This window comes from Echinops telfairi, unplaced genomic scaffold (genome assembly GCF_000313985.2).
Source record: "Echinops telfairi isolate 266 unplaced genomic scaffold, ASM31398v2 ScPeMD7_17;HRSCAF=63, whole genome shotgun sequence".
NCBI classification, from domain to species: Eukaryota; Metazoa; Chordata; class Mammalia; order Afrosoricida; family Tenrecidae; genus Echinops; species Echinops telfairi.
Genome location: NW_022103914.1, coordinates 5,161,540 through 5,185,138, shown reverse-complemented (window position 1 = coordinate 5,185,138; position 23,599 = coordinate 5,161,540). Strand labels below are relative to the sequence as shown.

At 57.3% G+C, this 23,599-nt stretch overlaps 1 protein-coding gene across 13 annotated transcripts in view; it reads left to right on the top strand.

The window, feature by feature from the left end:
- TNK2 (tyrosine kinase non receptor 2) overlaps positions 1–23,599 on the top strand; it is a 41,311-nt gene that overhangs the window by 5,989 nt on the left and 11,723 nt on the right. For 4 of the 13 annotated variants that reach the window (XM_004712255.2, XM_004712254.2, XM_004712253.2 and 1 more), the window contains exons 1-9: positions 12,242–12,576; positions 15,609–15,789; positions 16,823–16,893; positions 18,645–18,866; positions 19,883–20,035; positions 20,407–20,684; positions 22,386–22,512; positions 22,736–22,882; positions 22,997–23,091. In XM_004712255.2, the coding sequence (XP_004712312.2) occupies positions 12,499–12,576; positions 15,609–15,789; positions 16,823–16,893; positions 18,645–18,866; positions 19,883–20,035; positions 20,407–20,684; positions 22,386–22,512; positions 22,736–22,882; positions 22,997–23,091 (1,352 nt within the window). In that variant the 5' untranslated portion in view covers positions 12,242–12,498. Of the gene's footprint in view, positions 1–4,062; positions 4,131–5,587; positions 5,609–12,241; positions 12,577–15,605; positions 15,790–16,822; positions 16,894–18,611; positions 18,867–19,882; positions 20,036–20,406; positions 20,685–22,385; positions 22,513–22,735; positions 22,883–22,996; positions 23,092–23,599 lie in introns of those variants that run through there. The other 9 variants (XM_045287577.1, XM_045287571.1, XM_045287569.1 and 6 more) reach the window with 6 other exon arrangements.

Sequence of the window (23,599 nt, the reverse complement as noted above, 5' to 3'; positions counted from 1 at the left end):
ATAAGGATGTCTCATCCTTACTGTATTTAGGAGCCCTGGTAGCAAGTTAGGGAAGCATTGGACTGCTAACCTCAAGGTCCACAGTTCAAATCCACCAGCCATTCTGCAGGAGAAAGATGAGACTGTCTATTCCTGTAAAGATTTACAGCGATTTCTGAAGTTCTCTGAGTTGGAATCTATGCAGTGATAGTGTGTGATGGCAGCTAATGTATTCACTGTCAAAAAGTCTACATCTACATACTGTATATACTCAAGTGTGGGGTGAAAGAGAGGGGTCCCCCACAAATCATCACAGGTCCAGTAGGCGCAATTGTACAGCGATAATAAGTAAAGATTATAGTAAAGCCATGGAGAGCATGATAGAGGAGAGATTGGACTAAATGGAGTCAGACACAATTCATGGTAACATTGCTCACCTCAGCCCAGCTTGGTGGTCCTTGTGGGGGGAACCCCGGCCAGGAGAGCAGGGGAGCCCTCAAGACTGAGAACCGGGGAGAGCCTCCTCTCTTTATTGCTAACCAAGTGTTATATCACTTTAGTGGGACATGATTACAGAATCACACGTCACAGGAAGGGGCAGTACAATAGGCAAACACATGGTAGGAAGGGGATCTATGATAGGCATAAGTGTAACAGGAAGGGGATGAGCTAGGGGTGTGCCCATAGGAATGGGAAGGTCTAGGGGCATACATGTGACAAGATGGGCAGACCCTAGATTCATGATGGCAGCCTAACCTTGGTCATTCTTGGGTGGGTTTGACCTCTCTGGTGTCTCCTACAAGGAAACAGACTACTATCCTTATCAGAAGGTAGTGGGCCCTACTTGTTGTGGGATAAACTGGTGTCTGCTTGGTCTAGACAGCTGATAGCTCTCAGGGAGAATGACCCCCAATCCACTCCTGATGACCTCCAAGTGTACAGTCATTCTCAAGCAGCTAAGTCTGGCATATATTTGGGGGAGACAACTTGGGAGAAATCCTTCTGTTTCCCATACTCCAGTATAAGCTGACCCGAATATCAGCTGAGGCACCTACTTTTACCACAAAAAACTGCATAAAAAATGTGCTGAAAAAACTCAGCTTATACACAAGTATATAGGGTATATTATAAACCCCACACTTTATTGATATTGATATTACTTTTCATAAACAACTACCTTAAAGTGACTTTAAAAATAAGGGGGTAAATATATCTTTACTGTGTAGTTGGGATTTTTAGTGCTCTTCAGTTTTTTACATAAATCCATATTTCTAGTGTGGATCTGCTGCTGCTGAATTCTTTCAGCCTATGCATCTCTAAAAAGTTTTTTTAAAGCCTTTGTTTTTGAGAGACGTTGTTACTGCAATAGAACGTCATGTTTTTCTCTGTCAGCACTTTAGTAATGGTTTGTCACTGTCTCCGCATGCCCCTCTTTCTACAAGAAATCTGCTCTCGCCCTTATTTATGTCTCTGAGTGTAGCCTGTCTTTTTCCTCCTCTGGGAAAAGACTTTCCCTTTACCACTAAGCTAGAGTCATTTGACTGTGATGCGCCCTGGTTTTCTTCATGTGTCTTGCGCCCGAGGTTATTGAGTTTTTTGATCTGTGAGTTTATCATTTTCATCAAATATTTCAGCCATCATGACTTTATTATTTTTGTCCCAACTCTTCTTTCCCTATTTCACCCCTCCCTTCTTCTCTTCTAACTAGAATGAGTTTCTCCCCCGCCTTCTGTATCCCCTCCCACATATATGCATACACATACGTGTGAAACCACCATTCATACATAGACACACATACACACGTCTGCACATATCAGACTCACTGATACCAAGTTGATTCTGACTCCCAGCTCCTCTACCGGACAGGGTAGACCTGCTGAGTGTTGCTGGGCCTGTAAATCTGCACAGGAGCAGGCAGCCTCGTCCTTCTCCCGAGGAGCAGCTGGTGCACTGGACCCGCCAGCCTGTGGGTCGCAGCCTGATGCTTAACCCCAGCACTACCAGAGTTCTTTTCTACATGCATTCGGCCACGTGAATAGGTCCCATCTCATAGATGCTTTTTTTTTTTTTCAAATCTCTTTTTCTGTGTTTCTTTTTTGAATAGTTCTCTTGCTGTATTTTCAAGTTGTTTCTTCTGCAGTACCTCATCTGACTTTAATTGCATTTATTGTCATTTTTTCTTCTCACCCATTGTGGTCATTACTCTAAATATTTGGTCTGTGTCTTGTCCCTTACCTTTCTGAACACCTGGAATGCAGGTGTATTCACTTTCAATGTCTTTGTCCACGACCACCAATTCTGTCACCTGTGCCAGTTCTGGGTGGGGTGTCATTTATCTTCTCTCAACGGGTCATGGTTTTCTGCTGCTTTGCATGCCTGGGGATTTTTCTTGGATGCCGGACAATGTGCATTTTACCGCGTTGATTGCTGGGATATTTTTGTATCCCTACGCGTACTCGAGCTTTGTTTTGGGATGCGTACCGGAGTTGGAAACAGTCCAGTCCTTTTTTGGATGTTGTTTTCATATTTGTTCAGTGGGGTCAGGGCAGGGCACAGAGTAGGATTGAATTAGACTCCACTCCACTGCTGCGGCTGAAGAGGCACGTCCCTGGAGACGAGGACATCATGCTTGGTGTGGTGGGTAGGGTCGGTGAACAAGAGGAAGACCCACGACAAGATCGATGGACACGTTGGCAGCAACAGTGGGTTCAGTAATAGCAACCACGGTGAGGGTGGTGCAGGACCGGCAGCGTTTGGTGTTGTGTCTGGCGTCCCTGTGAGCAACTGAGGCAGGGTCTTTAGGTATTCCTGCCAGTGCTTAGTTTTTTTCAGGCCACCTGCTGGGGACAGATGCTCTTCCAGGCCTGGGGAGCACTGGGCCCTGCTCCTCCTGACCTGCTTGAGTGTTTTCCTCACTTGCTGTGGTGATCAGCACTCAGCTGAACATTCCAGGGGGACCCTTGTGGAGTGAGCCACCTGTGTCTCCCGGGACCCTCAGCCCCATCTCCTTCAATCAGGGAGTCGGCTGAGTTCCAGTGGCCCAGAGAGACACAGGGTTAATTTCCTTTGCTTCCTGTCTCTCAGGGTCCCTGCCCCTCATTGCCCACTGTCTTTCATTTAGTGTATTTGTGGTATCTTTTTGTTTCAGGCAGGAGGGTAAACCTGGTTCCTGTTATTCAAACTCGGCTAAAGATGAGGACTTTGATTTTCATTCCTTCATTCTCTCCCTTCCCATCTTCCAGCGCACTCACTTCAAACTAACCAACCAACTAACCAGTAGTTGCTGTTGCCTGGTGACACCCCCCCACCGCCACCACCCCCATGTCAGAAACACAGTGCCATGGGGTTTTCGGTGACTGATTTTGGGGAAGTAGATTGCTAAGCCCTTCTTCCTGTGAGTTGCCTGAATGTTTCCGCCAACAGCCCAGTGTGCCGACTGCTTTGTACTGCCAGGAACTCCACTGCCTCAGCTCTCAGGCCTCAGGGCTTCTTTCATCCACTGGCCCTGTAAACACGGACACTGTTAGGATCTGCGGTTAACTGGGTGGACCTGCCCTGCACAACTTTTTGTTCTCCCTGTACTTTTTGTTGCTTTAAAAAATTTTTTTAACTTGCTTGCTTGCTCGCTCAGTTTTCTCTGTACCATTAGCTGTGCAGGAGCCCTGGTGGCATAGTGGGTAGGAGTTGGCCTGCTAGCCTCTAGGACAGCATTTCAAAACCACCAGCCACTCGCAGGAGAAAGGGGTCCAGTAAAGACTAGTCTCAGAAACCCTTGGGGGGCAGTGCTGTGCTGCCCTGTAGTGATGCTTCGAGTTGGAATCGGCGTGCTGCCCGTGAGTTTGTGTTTGGTTTCGTCAGTAGCTGTCTACGTTTCTTAAGACATGAGTGAGGTTAGATGCTCTGTCCCTTCCGCCCTCTTGAAGAAGTTTCTCAGAGCCCTGTGGCAGTGGGACTGGCTGCTCTCCCACTGAGGCTCAGCTGCCCACAAGGCTCTCCCTTGAGCTTCCTGGGGTGGCCTTCACTTCCTGTCTCTGGGGAAGCACTTGTTTTTTCCCTTCTGTACCCCCCTAGGTTCATTCTTCCGACAAGCTCGAGAAGCACTGGTCTACACCCCCTTCCATTCATCCAGCCAACAGTTCGGCGCACCTGCTGTAAGTGAGGCGCTATACTGGAAGTGGAGGTGGGGCAGGGTGGGTATTGAATTTTTCTGCGCCTCCTTCTGGGTTTTTTGTTCCCCAGGTGTGTGTGAGTGTGTGTTTCAGCTTCCTGCTTTTATTTCATGGCAATATGCAAGAGTATAATCCCATGCACTATCTCCGCGCTCTGAGGATCTATCAGTGGGAACTTTCCTCCCCGGTTGCTCTTCCTGCGTGCTTGGCACCCTCTGTTGAGTGTTGGGTCTGCGCTTGCTGATGGGCGGGGAGCACACTGAGGAGGCCTGGCTCCGTGGAGCAGGTAGAGAGAGGGGGACTGGGCTTTCAGCATGGCCACATGCTTACCTTGTTCGGCAGGAGGTGGCAGCCCCCCATTCCCAGTCAAGCCTGTGGGGCTCTGTCCACAGAGCTGCAGCTTAGCCTCTCTAGGGAGATAAGTTCCTGGCCTTTGGCAGGGTGGGGAGGGGCAGCCACCTGGTGGCATCGTGTTGGGGGAGGAAATCTAGGAGTGCTACTTCTTCTTAAACAGCTTTTAGATAATCCTCAGTATTTCAGATGTCCCCATCTGTCCCCTCTCCTACCTGGTGTGTCTGTGGTCCCCAGGTGCCTGGACTTTAGAGGATCCTTTGCCACAAAGCAAATGCTTCTTAGCATGGGATTTGTGGCCCTTGACTGTGCTGTCCCTTGTCACTGGTCCATCTGCCCTCCACCTTTCGAGGACTCGTTGTGGCTCTCTTCTCTACCGCTCTCCCACATTTGGGATATCATTCCAATATATCCATATCTATCTAAATATATATATAAAATATATGTATATATATTTTTGTGTTAGAGTTTTTGTGGGGGTTGGGAAGGAGTGAAATTATATACAGGTGTGCAATCTGCCATATTTACCTGGGCACCTCTGCCCTCTCTAAACTTCCTCACAGAATCCAGGAAATCATTCGGTATCCCAGACATGAGTGGGAATGGCTAGGGTGAGACCCCAAACCCTGCCCTTCGTGGCCCACATCCTTGAGCCAATTCAGTATACGGTCAGGTATGGACTGGACCATCATTTCATCCCTACTTTCTGGGAAAACGATGGACAGGATACAGTGGGCTGTGAGGTGTACACCTTGAAGCCCCTGACATTTCTCTCTCTCCCCGATTTGGGCCTGGCCCCTCCTGAGCCCTCCAGCCTACCCACAGGCTCTCGGGGTGGGTGCCCAGCAGTTCAGAGGCCTGGCTGCTCACCACGGTTCCTTTCCCCACCCCACCTCCAGGGCCCAACAATAGGTCCCTTCAGCTCTGGTGCTTGCTGAGGGGGTGGGGTGGGGCCTGAGCTGGCGGCCTGGGTGACCAGCTGGGTGCCTCTGCCCAGCCCCAGAAGAGCTCCAGGGATGGCTGACTGCTGGGACCTGGGCTACAGCAGACCTGCTTTCCGGAGAGCCCCTGCCGGGCCTTGCTGTGAGGCTGCCTGGCGAGGCTGCCAGGTGAGAGGCTGCTCTCCACAGCAGTGGACATCCCAGTCCAGCGCCTGGTGGGCCTGGTGTTCATGGGCACTGAGAGTCTGTCCTTGGTCACACACAAGTGGTGGGTGGAGGTGGGGCGGAGGAGAGTGCAGGCCAGGCCCGCACTCACAGCCATAGCTGGTGGGGCACAGGCCAGCCTCCCAGTGCTCACAGGACCCTCGGGGACAGGCTGGGTTGTGGGGTTAAACCAGGTCCTTTCCTCCTGTCCTGCGTTCCCCCTCCCGCTTCTCAGCTGGGCTTGAAGAAGGCGAGGCCTGAGGATGAGCAGTCTCAGTGGGCTCTGCCTGGCCACCCTGTCGAGGGCCCCCCACCCCTTCTCAGCAAGTCTGATGGGAAGGCTTCCTTCAGCGTCAGGGGTTGGCTGAGCTGTCACTGGGCCTGGGAGGGCTTTGTGGGGGAGTCAAGTAGTTTAGGGGGGTCTTAAGCAAGAGTGGCTGTCAGGAGCCTGACAGTCCCTGTTCCCATGAAGGTACTGGCGTCAGGCAGGCTCTTCCTGCACGTGGCTAGAAGGCAGGCTTCCTTTATGTGGCTATAAAGCAGGTTCCCTGTATGTTGTTGCTGTGAGAGAAAAGCGGCAGGTTTCCCTTCTCCAGGGTCCGTCACAAATGCGAGCCCTTTCCAGCACCCTCCTGACCAGTTTCCTTGCCTTCAGGGTGAAGTAAACCAACGGCGACCACATAATGTAAGAACCTCAGTAGAGACGTGTGCAGAAGGCTCTTAAAGTTGAATTACGGTGTTGATATCAAGCGTCACAGGGTTGGAACATGGTGGATAAGTAAACGCTTTAGAACATTCTTTCTGCTTTTCCACACGCACTGTCATGTCCTGATTCGACTCTTATTTCCGATTGTTGCTTTAACAAGACACCCTGGAGCCCCGGCTCCACTGGGGGCAGGGAGTCGGAGGGTTACAGAAGAGGTGCCTTTTCATTGGGTCTTGAAGCGTATATAGGAGTTCACCATGTAGACAAAGATGTAGCCACAGAACAAATGGGTGGCATTAAGCTACAAGAGCAGGGGGTGAGCTGCTGCTAGTGGCTGTCCGCTGACTTTGACTCCTGGTGCCCGCACCCGACAGAGTAGAAACGTCCCAGAGGGTTTTCTTGGCTGGGATCGTTCTCTCACAGACCCACTAGGTGGATTTGAACCACCAGCCTTTCAGCGAGCTGAGCCCTTACCCCCTTTGGGCACCAGGGCCCCTGAGAGTGTGTAGGGAAAGGCAAGCATTGGGCTTGGTTGAAACTTGGAGACATTTGAGGGGACTGGTAAGAGATGGAACTAACATCTCCAAGGAGTGGGTCCTGAAGGACTTGGTGTGCCCGAGGGGGAAGGGCTCAATGGGAGACACGGAGGGGTAGCCGGGTGGCCCCGTCAGGTCTGTGCTTGGAAGCACACAGCACCAGGTGCCTGTGCGCCATGTCCTGTGCTGAGCGGTCCTTCTCTATTGTTTGTTCACAGCAGCCCTCCCGGGATAGAGGAGGAACCCGAGGCTTCTATGTTGCCCTAGCTAGTTAAGAAACAACAGCGCGGCTGTGACAGAAATAGACAAGTGGGTGGCTCTAACTAACAAATTAACTTTCTTACCGTTTCCGAGGCCAGAAGTCTGCCGGCCACTGGCTTCCTCTCTCTCCGTCAGCTCTGGAGGGAGGCTCAGGCTCTTCAAATTCTGCTTCCTGGTTTCGTGGAAATCTTCACGGGACTTAGCATCTCTCCTACCTCATCTCTCTCTGCTTGCTTCTCTCTCGGATGTCAGAAGGCACCCTACACTAGTCCTACCTCACTAACACAACAAAGATCGCCCCCACTCCTAAATGGGATTATAGCCCCATTGTAGAGAGTAGGAAACACAACACTGATTTGTGGGTTGGGGTTGGGGATGCAATTTAATTTGTAACATATACTAAGTCGTTTGCCCAAGGCTGTCCAACTAGAAAATGACAAGGGCCAGGATTGGAGCTTCAGTCTGAGGGACTTATAAACCTGGTGGCAGGTTGGAAGCAACCCGTGTGTGTGGGAGAGGTAGAGACAGGAAGAGGAGGGAGCAGAGATGAGGTTTCTAGCCCAGAGCACAGCAGCCAGTTCCAAGGAAGCTCAGGGTGGTGGCGCTGCGTGTCCGCTTTCTGGACATGTGGCTCTGGCTCCCGGGGGTTCAGGAGTGGACAGAGTACACGTGATGCTAAGTGGAGCCCTCCCAAGGAGCAGAGCGTCTTCTGAGAAGAGAAGGACAGCATTCGGGAGTTTTAGGAAACACTACATCTTAGGAAATAGCCAACCTTTAGAAAGCAGGGGAAAGAGCTTTAGGGCCCAGCATGGGACTTGTGGGCTTGGCACTGCTGGCAGATACAGCCTTGCCTACCCTCAGGATCTCGCCACCATGCCATGCTCCACTCCGCTGGGAAGGAGTGGGCCTCCGGTGACCTGGAGCTAGGAAGGGTGTGGACAGAATGGCATATGTCTGAATCACCCCCTTCTCTTCCTGGCCCCTGGCCAGCCTCCTCCCTGCACCCATATGATGGCAGGCCCAGGCTGATCCGGAGGTGCCAGCCAGCCCTGTGCAGTGTGCAGTTCCCTCTGGGATAAGGTCCCAGGGGACCAGCGTGGTCTTGGTCCAGAAGGGTGCCATACACACCGAGGCATGAGGTAAGGCTGCTGGGGCTGGCTCGTTGAGGCAAGATAGTCTTCTGGTTGAAGGAGGTGCTGTAACCTCCCATCCCCCACTTCACCCCATGTTGCTTTTCCTCCTTGAGTTTGGAGGAGGCAAAGGTGGGGAAGGCCGGGTTGGAGATGGGCTTGGCATCTACTCCTGAGAATACGGTAGGTTGTTTAGGAAAAATCCTCTTGGCCGGAAATTGCATGTCACGTCTGTTGGTGTGGATTTGTCACTTGACTGTTGCTGTTGAAAGGGCAGGCCATGGGGAGAGGGCAGCTCCCTCTTGCTAAGCAGTGCAGGCACGCTAAGGGGGTACGCTGTGGTCCATGTGGGGCAGAAGTCTCAGTGAGATGATACCGGGGAGGCTGCAGGGAGAAAACGGGCAAGTTTGGCTCAAGAAGGGATGAATGAGCCAGGCCTTTCCAGATCTGCTGTCTCTCAGCCCCTTGATTGTGCACTGCAGCTGCTCCCCAAACGAGTTGGTGCCTTAGCTTCGCTAAGATGTAGGGGAGCTTCGGCTTAGAACTGAACCAGACATCCAGGTGCCCTGCCTGGCTTACCATTCCTCCTCCCCAGCATCCTGGGGTGCGGTGAAGGGGCTCTGTGGAGAGTGCCAGCTATGGTCTGAGATCCCTGTCCCCAGCCTGAGGCCCAGTGGGGCAGCAGCATTTTCCTTACCCCGTTCCCGGGAGGGCTGACGGTGGCCCCAAATACCTGGTGCCGCGGAGTCAGTGGATGCTTCAGATGCCAAGGAAATGAGAGGCTGCTCGGGTGACACCACAGAGCCTCAGGGCTGGCGGGAGAGGAGCCGCCTCCTACCTCCTCCGGTGGGAATTCCTCGGCGGCAGTGGCCTCGCCCCCACGCTGGGTGCGTAGGGGAGCGCGTGGAGGTGACGTGAGCTCAGCGTGGGTATATATTAGAGCAGCTCCCCGCAGTCACTCCTCCGAGGCCAGCAAAGTCAGCCCCATATGCCGGCCGCCCGCCCCAGGTGGCAGTGCACAGTCACAGCCAGAGCTGTATTGGGGGTGGTGGGGGATCTGGAGAGGGTAGGCCGGGAGAAGTCAAGGCCGGGCTGGGGGCGTGGCCTGCCGGGCTGGGCGGGGCCGGAGGCTGCCTCCCAGGGATGCTGGAGCAGGATTGCTGCGCTGCCTTCTGGCCACGTGATGGGAGCCCGGCAGGTGGGCGCATTTTTGTGGGAGCGGTGGGGCAGGTAGAGAGACAGACCTCAACCCCAATGTCCAGATGGAGGGTTCTCACGCAGACGCGGGATGGAGATGTCCGGGGACTTCTTGGATGGACTGCCTTATCTGGGAATAGCGGAGTGGGGAGGTTGAATCCATAAGGGCCTGGCAACTCTAGAGTCCTGGAGGGGGCTGACGGGATCGCCATTTATTCCCGCGGAGTCCTTCTGCAGCGAGCATGCCCTGGGGTCGGGTAGGAGCCATGTACGGAGAGGCCCGCTCCTCACTGTTTTGGAGTCTGGGAACAAGGGTGGGGAAGGGGAAGGACCTGGTCGGGAGGCCCAGCCCGTGGCTGGCGCCCCCGCCGCCCTGCCCTCCTCCCTGGAGGATGCTGAGCCCGCCCCCTCAGGACGCAGGGCCGTGACGCGCGCCGGTGCTGCTGGAGGGGCGGGGGCTGAGCGCGCTCTCCCTCCCTGGTCCAGACACCGGCAGGTGGGCTCCATGGGGGAAAGATCTACTTACCAGCGCCTGGCTGGGGGTGAGGAGGGCCAGCAGGTAATGGCGGAAGGTCGGGGGCGGGGGCGGGTAGCCAGCTACTGTGGCTCCAGTCCCCATCATCTGCAGATAGCGGAGGGCCCACCCTGTTGTATCAGTATCAGCTTCGCAGGAGTTCGGGGTGCTTACCCTCTGGGACGAACCCTGGGAGGCTGGGTAGTGATATGTATTTGTGGGCGTGGGCGGAGGACGGTGATGCCTGTGGTGGTTAGCTGCTGACATCTGCTTAGTGTCCCTGGGTGCAGCCCAGGGCCCCAGATAAGCCGCCGGGCACCCTGTGGGAGCGTTGTCCGGAACCAAGGTCCTGTATGAGCACTGAGTCCCCATGCCCTGGACTTTCCCTCCGAGTGCCCCTTCAACTATGCATATCAAAACCAAATGCCCCTGCTTGCTTTGAAAAAGAAGGTGACTGTTACTGACGGGGCTTCTTCCCCTCCCCTAGGAGATCAAGCAGTTTCTCCCATGGCCAGCAGAGGGCAGTGGCTGACAGGGGAAAGGGAAAGTGGAGGCTGCTAGGGACTGAATCCCTCTGGGCTGGGGGGGCTGGGCCTGAACTCTGACCACGCCCCCAGTGCTCCTACACCCCCACCCCCTTGCCCCTTCAGCTCCCCATGACTATGAGCTGGCAGCCAGGGCTTGTTCTTGTGTGGCATCCAAAGGAAGGGCCAGACAAGGGGCTCTGGTGGTTTGGGGGGCACATCTCTCTGGGTGGTTAGAATTCGGCACCTGGCCATCTTGCACTGGAGTAACCCTGGTTAAACTGTCCTCCGGAAGCTTGGTCCTTAGGTCTCCTGCAGGGTGGCATCTGATGGGGGGGGGAGGTTGCAGGCTTTTTCTTGGCTGTGGCTGTGGCCTGACAACATTTGGGGCAAAATCAACTCTAGTGTGGCCTCAGCCTGACCTTGGCTTGCCCTTGGCTTACCCTTTAGCTCTGGGCCCAGCCCCCAGATCAATGACATACTTGAACTAAGGAGGGGCTGCATCCCAGCTCCAGAGCATGGATGGTAGATGACGATGGGGAAGGGGGCTGACTGCTGAAGTGTTATCCCCACCCCAGGGGCCAGTGGAGAAATGGCTGTCCATTAAGTCAGCACCAGGGACGGTAAACCCTGAGGGGCCCTGGAAGAGAGCCTGGGTGCAAGGACGGCTCCAGCTGCCTACCCCCCACCCCCCAGCCAGCTGCGGCCCCCTGCGCTGCTGCCAGCTGCATGGGGACAAGAGAGCAGTGTGCAAGAAATGGGGGCTCCCAGGCATGGAGGGGCTGGAGGACTTCCTGCAGCTGTCAGGTGTGTCTGGGGGCTGCAGCCAGGGGGATGTCAAAGCAGCTGGCCCTTTGAGGAGGAGCAGAGAGAGCGCTTGTCAGCTCTAGGAACCTGGGGGCCCACGGGGGGCTTTGGGTGTCTCTAGTCTCCCCCTAAGCTGGGAGTGTTGATTGTGTGTGGGGTGACAGAGAGACAGAGATCCTACAGCTCAGGGATGGGGGCTTCCTAGCAGGGAATTGGGGCAGGCTTGTTTTCAGGGGGCTTTGGATCTTTCCCAGCTGGCCTGGAGAGGCCATGCACCGGGTGTTGTGGGTAGCAGACAAGGCAACCCCAGGGGAGGTGGAGATCTAACCCCCCCTTTCTTGGCTGGACTGGCCCGCTCTGGCGGGCTGCCGGCCCCTATTTCCGTCGGGCACCAGGGTAACAGGGCCACATTAGGGTCTGAGCCAGGAGAGCCCAGCCAAGGCTGGGGTGGGTGGGGGAGGATCTCCAAAGGGTCTGCATGCAGGCTTCAGGGCCCACTTTCTGGGTCCCAAGCCCCTGGCTCAGGCTATGTTCTAACCTCAACAGTCCTAAATGAGTCTGCGGGGGTGGGGGTGGGGTGTCTGCAGCTCCCCTTTTGTGTATTGCTGCTCGATTCACATAGCACCCGCTCCCAAATCCCAGGAGTTGTCTACAGGGCTGGGGGCTGGGGTGGGAGCCAGAGACAGGGGGCCTTGTGTGTGGGGAGGCAGGGGGGCCGGCGCGGGTGGCCGGGAGGAAGAGCTTCCCTCTCCTCACCCCCCCCTCACCCCCCCATTCCTGCCGCCCTCTTGGCAGTGATTCAGAAAGGTCCTTTTTCAGCCGGTGTCAGAGCTGCGCTACTGGGTGGGAGGGCAGGGAGGGCGGACAGGCGGGTGGGGGAGCCCGGGAGCAGGGCTGGAGCTGTGGCCACTGCACTGGAGCGGAGCCTAAGGAGCGGGACAGAGTCGGGCTGCAGCCAGGAGGAGAGCTAACCTGCCTCTCTGAGACTCTCTGCCTCCAGCTGGGCTTCCCACAGCAACAAGAGGCCGCCCATTCTTCTGCCCCATTGCCCACCCCCTACAGGGCCCTTGGGGCCGATTCCTCTGAGCAAACCTGCACTGAGGCCTCTGCTTCCCCACTGCCAGGCCAGGCGGCCTCTGGGTCTGAGCCTCAGTGGCCCCGGGCTCCAGCTCCGTGGAGATGCCCGCAGCCCGTCGGTTCCCTGGCCTTGAGCTCTCCTTCCCTCTCCTGGCCAGACTGCGCCGACGCCTGTACACAGTGAGTGGGCGGCTGGGGACTGGGGGTGGTTGAGGGGACAGTCCAGTGAGGCCTGGGCCCAGCGGCCTCTCCCTCCAGCAGCTGTGTGCTTGTTGGAGAGTGTGACGGAAGTGTGCGCAGGGGCAGGTCAAGTGTGTGTGTGCACACGCCGGCCACGAGAGGGGCATGCTCCAGGCATACAGGGTGCACCCTCGCTCTGTCCTGGTCCAGCGTGGGCAGAGTTGTAGACTCAGAACGGAGGGAACTTGGGGTGGGGCTGGTGGGGTGGGTGGGGAATGACTTGTCAGAGTCGCCCTGGGCTCTGTGGTAGAGACAAGACTCGGACCCAGGGCCTCGGCTTCCTTTTTCCTTCTGGAACCCCATCTTCCCAGTCTTCCCACACCCCACCCTCTGTGCAGAGCAGCCCTGCGCCTAGGGCAGGAGAGGGCAGTTCCCAGCTGAGCAGGGGAGAACAAACCAGACTGTGCTCCCTAAATAGTTTCAGGGAGGGACCCTTGGGGCATCTCCTGCCCTAACCAACCAGGCCTGGGGAGCGGCTGCCTCCTGCCCCAGAGGAGAGGAGCGCTGGCGGGCCTGGCCCCCTGGGCTGGGGCAGCAGGCTGCTCTCCCTGGTGGGTTAGGAGCCCACGCCTCGGGTGACTTTGCTGTAGGGATAGGCAGTGCTGGGCCAGGCCAGACCATGAACAGAGTCAGCCTGGCGGGTGGTTTTCATCATGCACCTGTGGGGCTTGCTTCTGGAAAGCAATGGCAGCCACCCACTTCACCCCCAAGCTCTCTTTTGTAACATGGTTCTGTGGACAATACATGAGACAGTGCAGTTAAATGCTTAGAGCTGTGTCGGACGTACGTCCTGAGCGAAGCTGAAGTATTAGACTTCGCTGTTGCTGTTCCTCATTTTAAATCGACAGAAATGCGACCTATCAGGTAACCCTGTGTGTGTGTGTGTGTTGTGTGTGTGTGTGTGTGTGTGTGTGTGTGTGACCAGCTCTAATACGAAGGTGGGTGACACAATGGAAGATCACGGGTGACCTGCCACGTGATCTGTCACTGCTGGGACATGGCCACACCAGATGACACGATGAAGCTACCTTAGTCAGGTGCTAAGACCTCAGGTAGACCCCACTCCCACCCCAAAGGTGATGGATGGCCACACATGCCAACTGGAGGGGAGCTCTGAAACAAGAGGGGGGTGCTGACTTTATGTGACATTTTTCCCCTCCACATGGCGAACAACTTTTGTCCAGCTGTGAACAAAAAGCAAGGTTTGGTGTGTGTCCGGTTCCCATCCCCCACAGTCTCATTCACATGGCAGTTGGATTCCAGGACAGTGCTTTCCTGATCCTGTGGAAATGGAGTCAGGTTCGAGGTCGGGTGGCCTCAGAGCAGTCTGTGGAAGCCAGAGCCTGCCTGAGGACAGCACAAGTGTTTCCCGCTCACAGAGACTGAGTGAAAGGTGGTACGACCGGACCTGTCGAGCTGGAAAGCTTGGGAGACCTGGAAAAGCAGGGCAGCCCTGTGGCATTCCGGCTGTCACGGTGTCACTTCATGAAGGGATCAGCTTGTGTGGCTGTCTTGCAACTACAGGTCTCAGTTCCCGTCCGTTTCTGAATGCCACTCCTAGTTGCTACCATGTGGACTGCCACTCCTTGCAGCCCCATGTGCTTGTGGGGCTGGAACGGTGCACTGTAGGGTCCCAATGGCCAACTGTCCGAAGTGGATCTGCAGCCCTTTCTCCCAAGGCAGCTGCAGATGGGCTTGAGCCTCAGCCTTCCCGATAGCAGCCGCTGAGTACCTTCACAGTGGCACTTTCCAGGGACTCCTATGCTGGCAGCCCCCAAACATCGTGACAGCTGGTATGCCCCTATCAGGCTGCACAACCCTCTTAAAGGGTGCAGCATAAGGTCGGAAGACCAGCCATCTGGTCTGGGCCCTTAGTGGTAGAGCCCTGGCTTGAACGGAGACTTTCTAATCTCCATTGGTCACTCCGTGTTCTGCCCCGGGCTGCCTGAGACAGCCTGAACTCCTGGCACCATTGGCAGGACGTCTGAGAACTGTGGGGGCAGAGGACTCACACTGGGCCTGGGCTGTGAGCGCCTGCCCCGCTCAGTGCGGGGCGTAAGGAGAGTCAGGCAGGAGACCACCTCTGAGTGGTGGAGAAGGGGCGCTGCCTGGTCTTTGTCTTCTTGTCATTTGCTCAGGGGTCAGGGGCTGGCCTTGGGAAGCCCTCAGCACTGAGAAGTCTTCCTCGGCCTCTAGTGACCTGGGCTGCTTAGTGATGAGGGTCCCACTGACCTATTTCTCTGAGAAACAGAGCGTGTTGGACAGAAGTCACTCACTAGTGGCCCATTGGCTGACAGTGGCCTTTGATGTTTGGTTTGGCCAGCACAGTGTGTGCGTGAGAGAGAGAGAGAGAGAGAGGAAATTTGACTGTTACGTGACTACCAGGACCGAATCAGTAATGTGTGAAGGTTTGGAGTGGAAACCAAGTCTGCAAGGCCAAGTACAGACTGATGGCAGCTGGCTTGCGGAGGGGTTGCTCGGTGACTGTGCAGGAGGAGAGGCTACCCTTTGGATTTGTTGTCCTCCACATCGACTCCTCTCGATGTCTGGTTTGCAATTACGCAAGCATTGCACTGCCTTTAGGTGGGTGGTTCAGGGGCCACCCTCGCTGGCTGTATGTGCTTGCACGGCTAGGTGAGTGAGTGGCTGTGGGGGGGAGGCCCTCTTGAGAGCGGTTGGAGCCCAAGTAGAACTCATCTGGCACAGAACTCTGGTCCTGGAGGCTCTAAGGGTGACATCTGACTCCTGACCCCCGGGTCAGAGCTCCAGCCCATCAGCCCAAAGTCAGGCCTGTCACAGTGGTGTGGGGGTGCCAGGTTCCTGTGTGGCAGTTTTGGGAAATAGCAAAAGGCAGCTTGGGCCCTTGTAGACAACAGCACCTTGGGATGTGGGTGAGCCCAGGGCATCTGGGGCAGGGCCCCTATTAGCTCTGTGTATCCTGCGGGCACTGAGCCTCCTCCATCGCCCCACAGAGGCTGGGGAGCAGCAGCATGCAGCCGGAGGAGGGCACTGGCTGGCTGCTGGAGCTGCTGTCTGAGGTGCAGCTGCAGCAGTACTTCCTGCGGCTGCGTGACGACCTCAACGTGACCCGCTTGTCCCACTTCGAGTACGTCAAGAATGAAGATCTGGAGAAGATCGGCATGGGCCGGCCCGGTAGGTGGGATGTCAGCCTTGCTTGTCCCCTCCCCACTGACCCTCTACTGTCTCTGCCTGCAGGACTGTGGGCTTCCCATGGGGCGGGCCCCTGAGCAGGGTGGGAGGGCGTTGGTATGCACGGAGAGCAGCCTATACCCCTGAAGGGGACTGGAGCAGCACAGGCTGGCTCGCTGAAAGCTGGGGCACGCCTGCACCTTCCATGCCACTTAGGCATCCTGCAGACATTTGTGGGGTGTATTGCCGCCCTTTCCCCCTCCTGATGGGCGTAGGGTTCAGCCCATTCTGTTCACCATTCTGAGCACCAGGCGTCAACATCCAAGATCTGTGTGAATCTTGCCCACCAGCCTTCCCCAGTGGCTTGTTAGTTTTCTTATTGCCTTTATCTGCTCAGCCCTGTAGGGTCGTTCGTTACAAGAGTTGAATCAAAGGCAGAGGGTCTGGCTTCGTCTCTGCCTGTCCCTCTGTCTCCTCCTCTCCCAGGCTTTCACGTGCACTTAGTTCTCCAGCGCACGCTGAGCTTGTTTCTTACATGTGCATTCACCTCGAGAGTAGTGCTCGCAGTATCTGCACATCAGCGCTCCCTATAGAACCGGAGAGACCGATGGTTTGCTCAGCATAAGACAGCCCACTAGGCAGTCTTGTGCCCAATTAGTCACTGACCGGTGTTATTTTCTGGCCAGGATAGTGGTGCCTGGTGTTAACAGCTTAAGCAAATTGTATAGGAGAAAACAAAAAATCGCCGGAAAATTCTTACTTGCGACCTTGATTTTACCCAAGAGTTGGGAGCAGACCATGCCTGTTCAGCTTTGGTGGGTAGGCCAGGCCCCTCCATCCAGCAAGGGGACTACAGCCTCAGAGTGGGATGCCCTGGACTTCTGGTTATGGAGGCCCCTGGCTGATCAGGATTGTTGTCATTGCTGCCACTGTCTGGGGCAGTGCCAGGTGTTGGGCCCAGCTCTGTTGGGTGGGCAGTAACAGCTCTGGGGAGCGAGGCCATGCTGATCACGCTGGGCTTCCCCTGACCTTGCAGGCCAGCGGCGGCTGTGGGAGGCGGTGAAGAGGAGGAAGGCCATGTGCAAGCGCAAGTCCTGGATGAGCAAGGTGGGTGGACGCCAGTGGGATGGCAGGCGCAGAGCAAGGCGTCCCCCACCCCGCACCCCCTCCGCGTCCGTCCTAGGAAACCTCCGCCGCCACTGGGCAGGCCTAATCTCGCCACGCTCCCCTCCCACTCTGTCCAGGCCTCCCTCCTCCGGGTCTTATCAGGCTGGGCACTTGCAGAGCTGCCTGGCTGAGTGTCACCTCTGCCCAAGACGGACACTGAGCTGCTGTTTGCAGAGCACACAGCTCGGCCTCTGGCCTTCTGGGGGTCCACAGCAGGCCTGGCTGACCAGCCAGCCTTCACTTGAGCCCTAGCTCTGCTTGAAGAGTGGACCCTCCTCCCCCGCCCTCTCCAATGGTCATCTGGCTCAGCCGACAGCTTCCTCCCCACAGCCTACCTCCTAAATTAGCTTTCTGGTGCGGTGAGTTCCTGGCCTGACTCAGTGGAACTGTGCCCATTGTCTGGGAGACAATGAGAGAGGAAGTGCGCCAGCCAGCCAGGGAAGGCAGGGCCTTCCCTTCCCCACTTCTGGCAGGGGGTGGGGGCTGGGGGGCAGAACAGCTGGGCAGGGATTGGGCAGCTCAGTCTGCCTGGTGGCAGTCCAGGCGAAGGGACTGTCTCCTGAGAGCCTGTGGCCTCTTCTGGGGACACTGTCCTGGTCCTTTGCCCGGGTTTTAGGAAAGGGTGCGCGTGCTTGGCGGGTGAAGGCGGGGAGAGGAGCCCCTTGTGTGCTGTGCAGGGCATCAGGGCCGTCTGCCCAGGCTGTCAGTGAGCCTCTGCAGGCTCCCGCCATCCCCTCACAGCCTGGGGACAGTCCCTCCCTGCGGGGATGGCTCTGAAGCGCCCTGTGAGCTGGACTGTGCCAACATGTGTAAAGGATTCCAATTTGGGGGGTGGGAGGGTGGGGACACACTGAGAGCCAAGGCCAGAAGATGCCCTCTGGTTGCACGGCCCCCAACCCATGCAGAGAAGGCCCTGCCAGCCTTGGGGGTGCCTGGCTGGGGGTAAACTGGGCAGAGTCCGAAGCCTGAAGTGCAAGCTCTGGGTGCCCCAGGGAAGTGGCCATGTCAGACCGAAGGGCCTGCTCTGACCAGCTAGGCCGCTCTCCTACTCCTTGACCTCTGTCCCCATCCTCTGCAGCCCAGGCCTCAGAGTGCTCCCCCCACCCCCCGGCTGTAGGCGCCCCTCCAAAAGCCCAGCTGTCTTCCCAGGCCCTTCCCCAGCAAGGACTAAGCTGCGTGTGTGACACACACTCTCTCTCTAACCTCAGACTAAAATTATCCCTCCCGAGTAGGATAAAGGAGAGCCGACTCCCTAGGAAGGGTGGAGACAGACAGCACCAAATGGTCACCCCAGAGAAGGGGCCAGGGCTAAAACTGGACAGGGTGGTGTTTGTAGAGGCCCATCGGACTCTGCCCCATCTACGAGGACTGGGGCTGGCGTCTGCTGAGCGAGGAGGGGGCAGGGGGGCCAGGGCAGAGGGCTGGTGGAGACACTCACGTCACCTGCCCGTATGGGGCGGTGTGCAGACTGGTGGCCTGTCCCTGACCCGGTGGTGGCTGCAGGCGAGGGTTGTGGGTTCTGGTTTGGGGTGTGGCCTACAGGGAGTGAAGGTCCCCAAGCTGGCTGCCCTCTGCCCCTCGCAAAGCTAGGGTTCATCTGAGGATGGCAGGTGGGCCAAGCAGGACAGGCTGGGCTGTGACTGGCTGTGGGGCCTCAGGCTCCCCTCTGGCCCCGGGCTGCCTTCACACAGGTGTTCAGTGGGAAGCGGCTGGAGGCTGAGTTCCCTCCTCATCACTCTCAGAGCACCTTCCGAAAAGCCTCGCCCACCCCAGGGGACCCTGCAGGGGAGGGGCGCTTGCTGAGCCTCACCTGCCTCATCGGGGAGAAAGACCTGCACCTGTTCGAGAAGCTGGGGGACGGCTCCTTTGGCGTGGTGCGCAGGGGCGAGTGGGATGCCCCCTCAGGGAAGACGGTGAGTGCTGGCCTGGGGCCTGAGGGGTGGGGCATGCGCTGGTGGTCAGTGCTAGTGCAGTGCTGTGACATGTGCCCCCGAGGGGCCTCGAACAAGCAAGCTGCTGGCCAGGGCAGGTGCAATCTGTGTCTGCTCTCCAGCAAGGTCCTGGCCTTTGAGCTTCTGCTCCGGGGTGGTCTTCATGTGGCCTGTCCTGGCTCTTCCCATCTCGGCTCTGCTTGCTTAAGAATCTCTCTTATTTCTCAAAAGACACCCTGCCCTGATCTTGACCCCCTCCCCAAGTACGACTCTGACCAGCACTCTGACCACAGGCGGCTGGCTGAGAGCTTCAGGTTCAAAACACAGGCTCAGCCCTTCACAGACTCCCGGCAGAGACTGGCAGGGCCCTTTCCCTGCCGGGGTGGGATTGGAACAGGGCGGGTCCCCTTTGCTCTGGAGTCTGCGCTCCGCACATTTCTTTTTTCCTCTTTCGGCCCTGGAAAGAATAGTGCTTGTTCACGTTTGGAAATTTAAAAACAAGAAAGAATTCAAATTGCCTGTCACCCCCGACCCCTCCTCAAGTATTTTATTGAGTTTGCAGCCTCAGATACATTACCCTCAAGAGTGGTACACAGTAAAGCACATCGTGATTAAGTGCACAGCGTAGAGGGTCATGACGCCCCCTTGGCCCCCCCAGGGCCCCTTCACAGATGGAGATAGGGAACGACACCACCCCCCAGAAGTTCTGGGGTTTGGTTTTTCCCTTGGTACTAGATTTCAACCCTTTTCCTTTGACACTAAAAACATTCTTTTAAAACACTCCATTTTATTATACTACGTTGACACTTCACCTTGAGAAGCCCTCAGCAAGGGAGATGCAGGCAGTGCCCCTGGGTGGATGGACAGCCGGTTAACCTCCTGGGCACTGAGCCTCCCCCATGACAGGCCTGGAATCTGGACCTTTGAACTGAGCTGGGGAGGGCTAGGCTGGCCACAGTGGTAGGAGGGTAGTTAGATGGGTCCTGACTCCCCTGCAGGTGAGCGTGGCCGTGAAGTGCCTGAAGCCAGATGTCCTGAGCCAGCCGGAGGCCATGGACGACTTCATCCGGGAGGTCAATGCCATGCACTCGCTTGACCACCGCAACCTCATTCGCCTCTACGGGGTGGTACTCACGCCGCCCATGAAGATGGTGAGTGCTGCTGGGAGGGGTGGGGGCGAGCCCCGCCCCCTGTGCCTCACTCGGCCCCCAGACCCTTATTTGATCCCCCATCCGATATGACCAGAGAGTGAGCCAGCTCAGCCCAGCACCACGTGTCCACTGGCACATGTGCCCAGCTCGGGGTCTTGGCAGCAAACGGCGCCCCTGGGAGGGGCTGGCCCTTGAGGTTTGGCTTTGGGATAGCTAGCCTGAGCCTTTCGGGCTGCTGCGCTCCACACCCCAGTTTCCCACAGAAAGGATCTGCCTGGAGGAGGAAGCCCAGCCAGGGGGCATGTGGGGCCTGGGCACACTGTGGAGGGGGCTGATCTGATGTGCCCCTGCGGCTCCCACTGTGGCTTCAGGTGACAGAGCTGGCACCGCTGGGTTCGCTGCTGGACCGACTGCGCAAGCACCAGGGCCACTTCCTCCTGGGGACTCTGAGCCGCTACGCCGTGCAGGTGGCTGAGGGCATGGGCTACCTAGAGTCCAAGCGCTTCATTCACCGAGACCTGGCTGCCCGCAACCTGCTGCTGGCCACCCGGGACCTGGTCAAGATCGGGGACTTTGGGCTGATGCGCGCCCTGCCCCAGAATGACGACCACTACGTCATGCAGGAGCACCGCAAGGTGCCCTTCGCCTGGTGAGGGCAGGTGCTGCTGGCGCACAGGGCCTGGGTCTACCCAACCCCCACCCAGCTCTGGGCCTCAGAGCTCCCTGGACTTCTGCCCTGCACAGCCTTGCCCCTGCTTTTGCCTCCAGGAAGCCTCCAGGGTCCCTGTCTGGGTCTCAGGGATAGGAGCTGTGGGCCCTTGTAAAGGGCTGTGGACTCAGATGGACAGTATTCAAAGGCTTCTCGGGGCTCAGTCTTTAGGACCAAATCTGAAACATGTGGGGAAGTTAGCCCAACCAAGTCCAGGGAGAGCCAGCAGCAGGCAGGGCCTTGTAGACAGTGGTTCGGGGTGCCCCCGCCTCTTGTGCTGCCTGACCCTGCCCTGAGACCATCATGGCCCCTGGTCCCCATGGCACCCATAGGGGTGTGGTCTCCCTGCTTTTGGGGGTTGGGGACTGGTTCAATTCTGTTTGCCAGCACAGTAGTTTGGGGGCACCCTCATCACTGGGGTATAGAGTCTTCCATATAACGGACTTTATATGGAAGGGGCTCTGGATTATGCCTGCTTACCTGGAGTAATTAATAGCACCCCTTCTGCGCTCAGCTTCCTGGTTTTGGGTGGTAAGTTAACAAGTTCCCTTGACAATTTTATTTGATTTGATTTCTGTTGCTGTTGAGAATATCCACAGCAAAAACCTAAGCCAATTTGAGTTTCCACATGTGCACTTCAGTGGCAGGGAGTGTGCTTCTCAAGCTGGTGCGGCCCTTCCCCTCCTGTTCTGGGTGGTTTGTTCTCTAGGAACAGGGGCTCCACCCCTGACGCTCCTCTCTAATCTTTGGAGTTGCCCGCTGTGGTCTGTCCGAACCCAAGAAGATGGTTCTTAAAGGAGCCTAGTGCTCCAGGCAGACATCCCTTACTAGCTCATGCGAAATTACTGTTGGATTTTAAGGCCACTCAGGGGCTCTTCTGGAGGAAGGATTAAAAGTTATCTCAGGGTAGTCGCCCGGAGCTGTGGCGTCCGTGATAATGTGGCGTGGTGTCCTGCATTTCCCCCTACTGTTCAGGACTGTACTGTAGAACACTTGCTGTTGGGCCACCTTTCTGCTGCAGCCCCTCGTCTGCCCTGGGAGGGTGGTGTTCACATCACTTCAGGAAGTGATCCTTCATGGTTCTCCGGGGCCCCTGGTCTCTGAGTGGCAGGGCCAGCTCGGGTCACCGAGAGATCTTTGTTTCTGCATCCAGGGCACCTCCGCCCACCGGAAGACTCCTTTCCTAGTCCCACCCCTCACCCAGGAAAGCACCCCAGAGGGAGTGTGGTGGTACTGGGTAAAGCCTGTGGGGTAGTTTCTACACATTGGGGTTCCTGCCCAAGCCCTATCCAATTTTCCCACCCACTCCTTGCCCCAGGGTCCTCCCACCACCCCACCCTTAACCCAATCAGAAGCCTCTTAACCTTGCCCTGCCCCACCAGACCCGGCGCCACACCGTCCCCCTCCCAGCCCAGGTTGTATTTGAACAGAAGGCCCAACCCGGGGTGACCTTCCATATCTATGTGCCTGTGTGATCCAGGGACCGCCCCTGCCCACTGCTCCCACCCTCTGGGGCCCGCAACCAAGCCTGGCACACAGAGGGAGGGGCAATGGTGACTGAATGGGTTGATGCAGGTGGTCTAACAGGCCTTCTGTTTGTGTGTCCATCCCCACACACCTCCCACCTCTCTTCACTGCCAGGTGTGCACCTGAGAGCCTGAAGACACGCACCTTCTCCCATGCCAGCGACACCTGGATGTTTGGGGTGACGCTGTGGGAGATGTTCACCTATGGCCAGGAGCCCTGGATCGGCCTCAATGGCAGTCAGGTGAGGGCAGGGAGCAGGGTAGTTCCCAGCCTGGCATTTTGTGGTTGTTGACTCTTAACTGGTCCCCAGTCCCCTCCCATCCCCATACCCCGAGTTGGACAGCTGACAGAGGGGATTGCCGCAGTTTCCCCAGGGAGACAGCCAGAAGCTGCCAGAGGGAAGGTGGGCAGTGAAGAGCCAGGTGACTCTGCAGCACCCCCCAACCCTCCCACCCCCACCCCAGATCCTGCATAAGATCGATAAGGAGGGTGAGCGCCTGCCCCGGCCTGAGGACTGTCCGCAGGACATCTACAACGTCATGGCCCAGTGCTGGGCTCACAAGCCAGAGGACCGGCCCACCTTCGTAGCCCTTCGGGACTTCCTCCTGGAGGTGAGGGCAGGGCTGCCCCCCAGGAGCTGGGTGTCCAGGAGAGGGGAGGGATCGCCGTCTTCATGGGGGACCCCAGGCTCAGGCCAGATGGCCGGTGACCTGTCTTGCCCCCAGGCCCAGCCCACAGACATGCGGGCCCTTCAGGACTTCGAGGAGGTGGACAAGCTGCACATCCAGATGAATGACGTCATCACCGTCATCGAGGGAAGGTAGGGGTGGCGCTGGACGGGAGGGAGAGAGGCTAGCCCCGGGTCTGCTGCCAGCCTGCACATGACCTCGTCTGGCCCCGCCTCATCGCCCTGGTCCCCCTGGGCCCAGCCCTGGCTGTGTGGGCCAGGGCCAGACCGCCATCATGGCTGGGGCTAGCCCGACCTTGAGGCCGGCAGAGAAGCGAGGAGGAGGGGGTGTGGCGGGATGGCTGGGGAGCTCCCGAACATTCCTCCCCTGACCCTCCCCCCACCCTCTCACCTGGCTCCGGACTATTGACTCTGGGAGGGCCTGCGCGGCCCCACCCTCTTCCTGCAGGTGGTGGTGGGGCCTCTCTTACCCGGAGCCTTCTCTGCTGCTCTGGCCCCTGGACGCGCTCCGGGGTGCCCCCTCCCCAACCTCCCCTCACCTGCCCTCCCGCCCACACACGGCGCGCACGTGTCCGCCTGCGGCAGCATCTCCCTGAGTCACTGCACCTCTACCTGCCGCGCCCCGCCGGCCCGCCCCTGT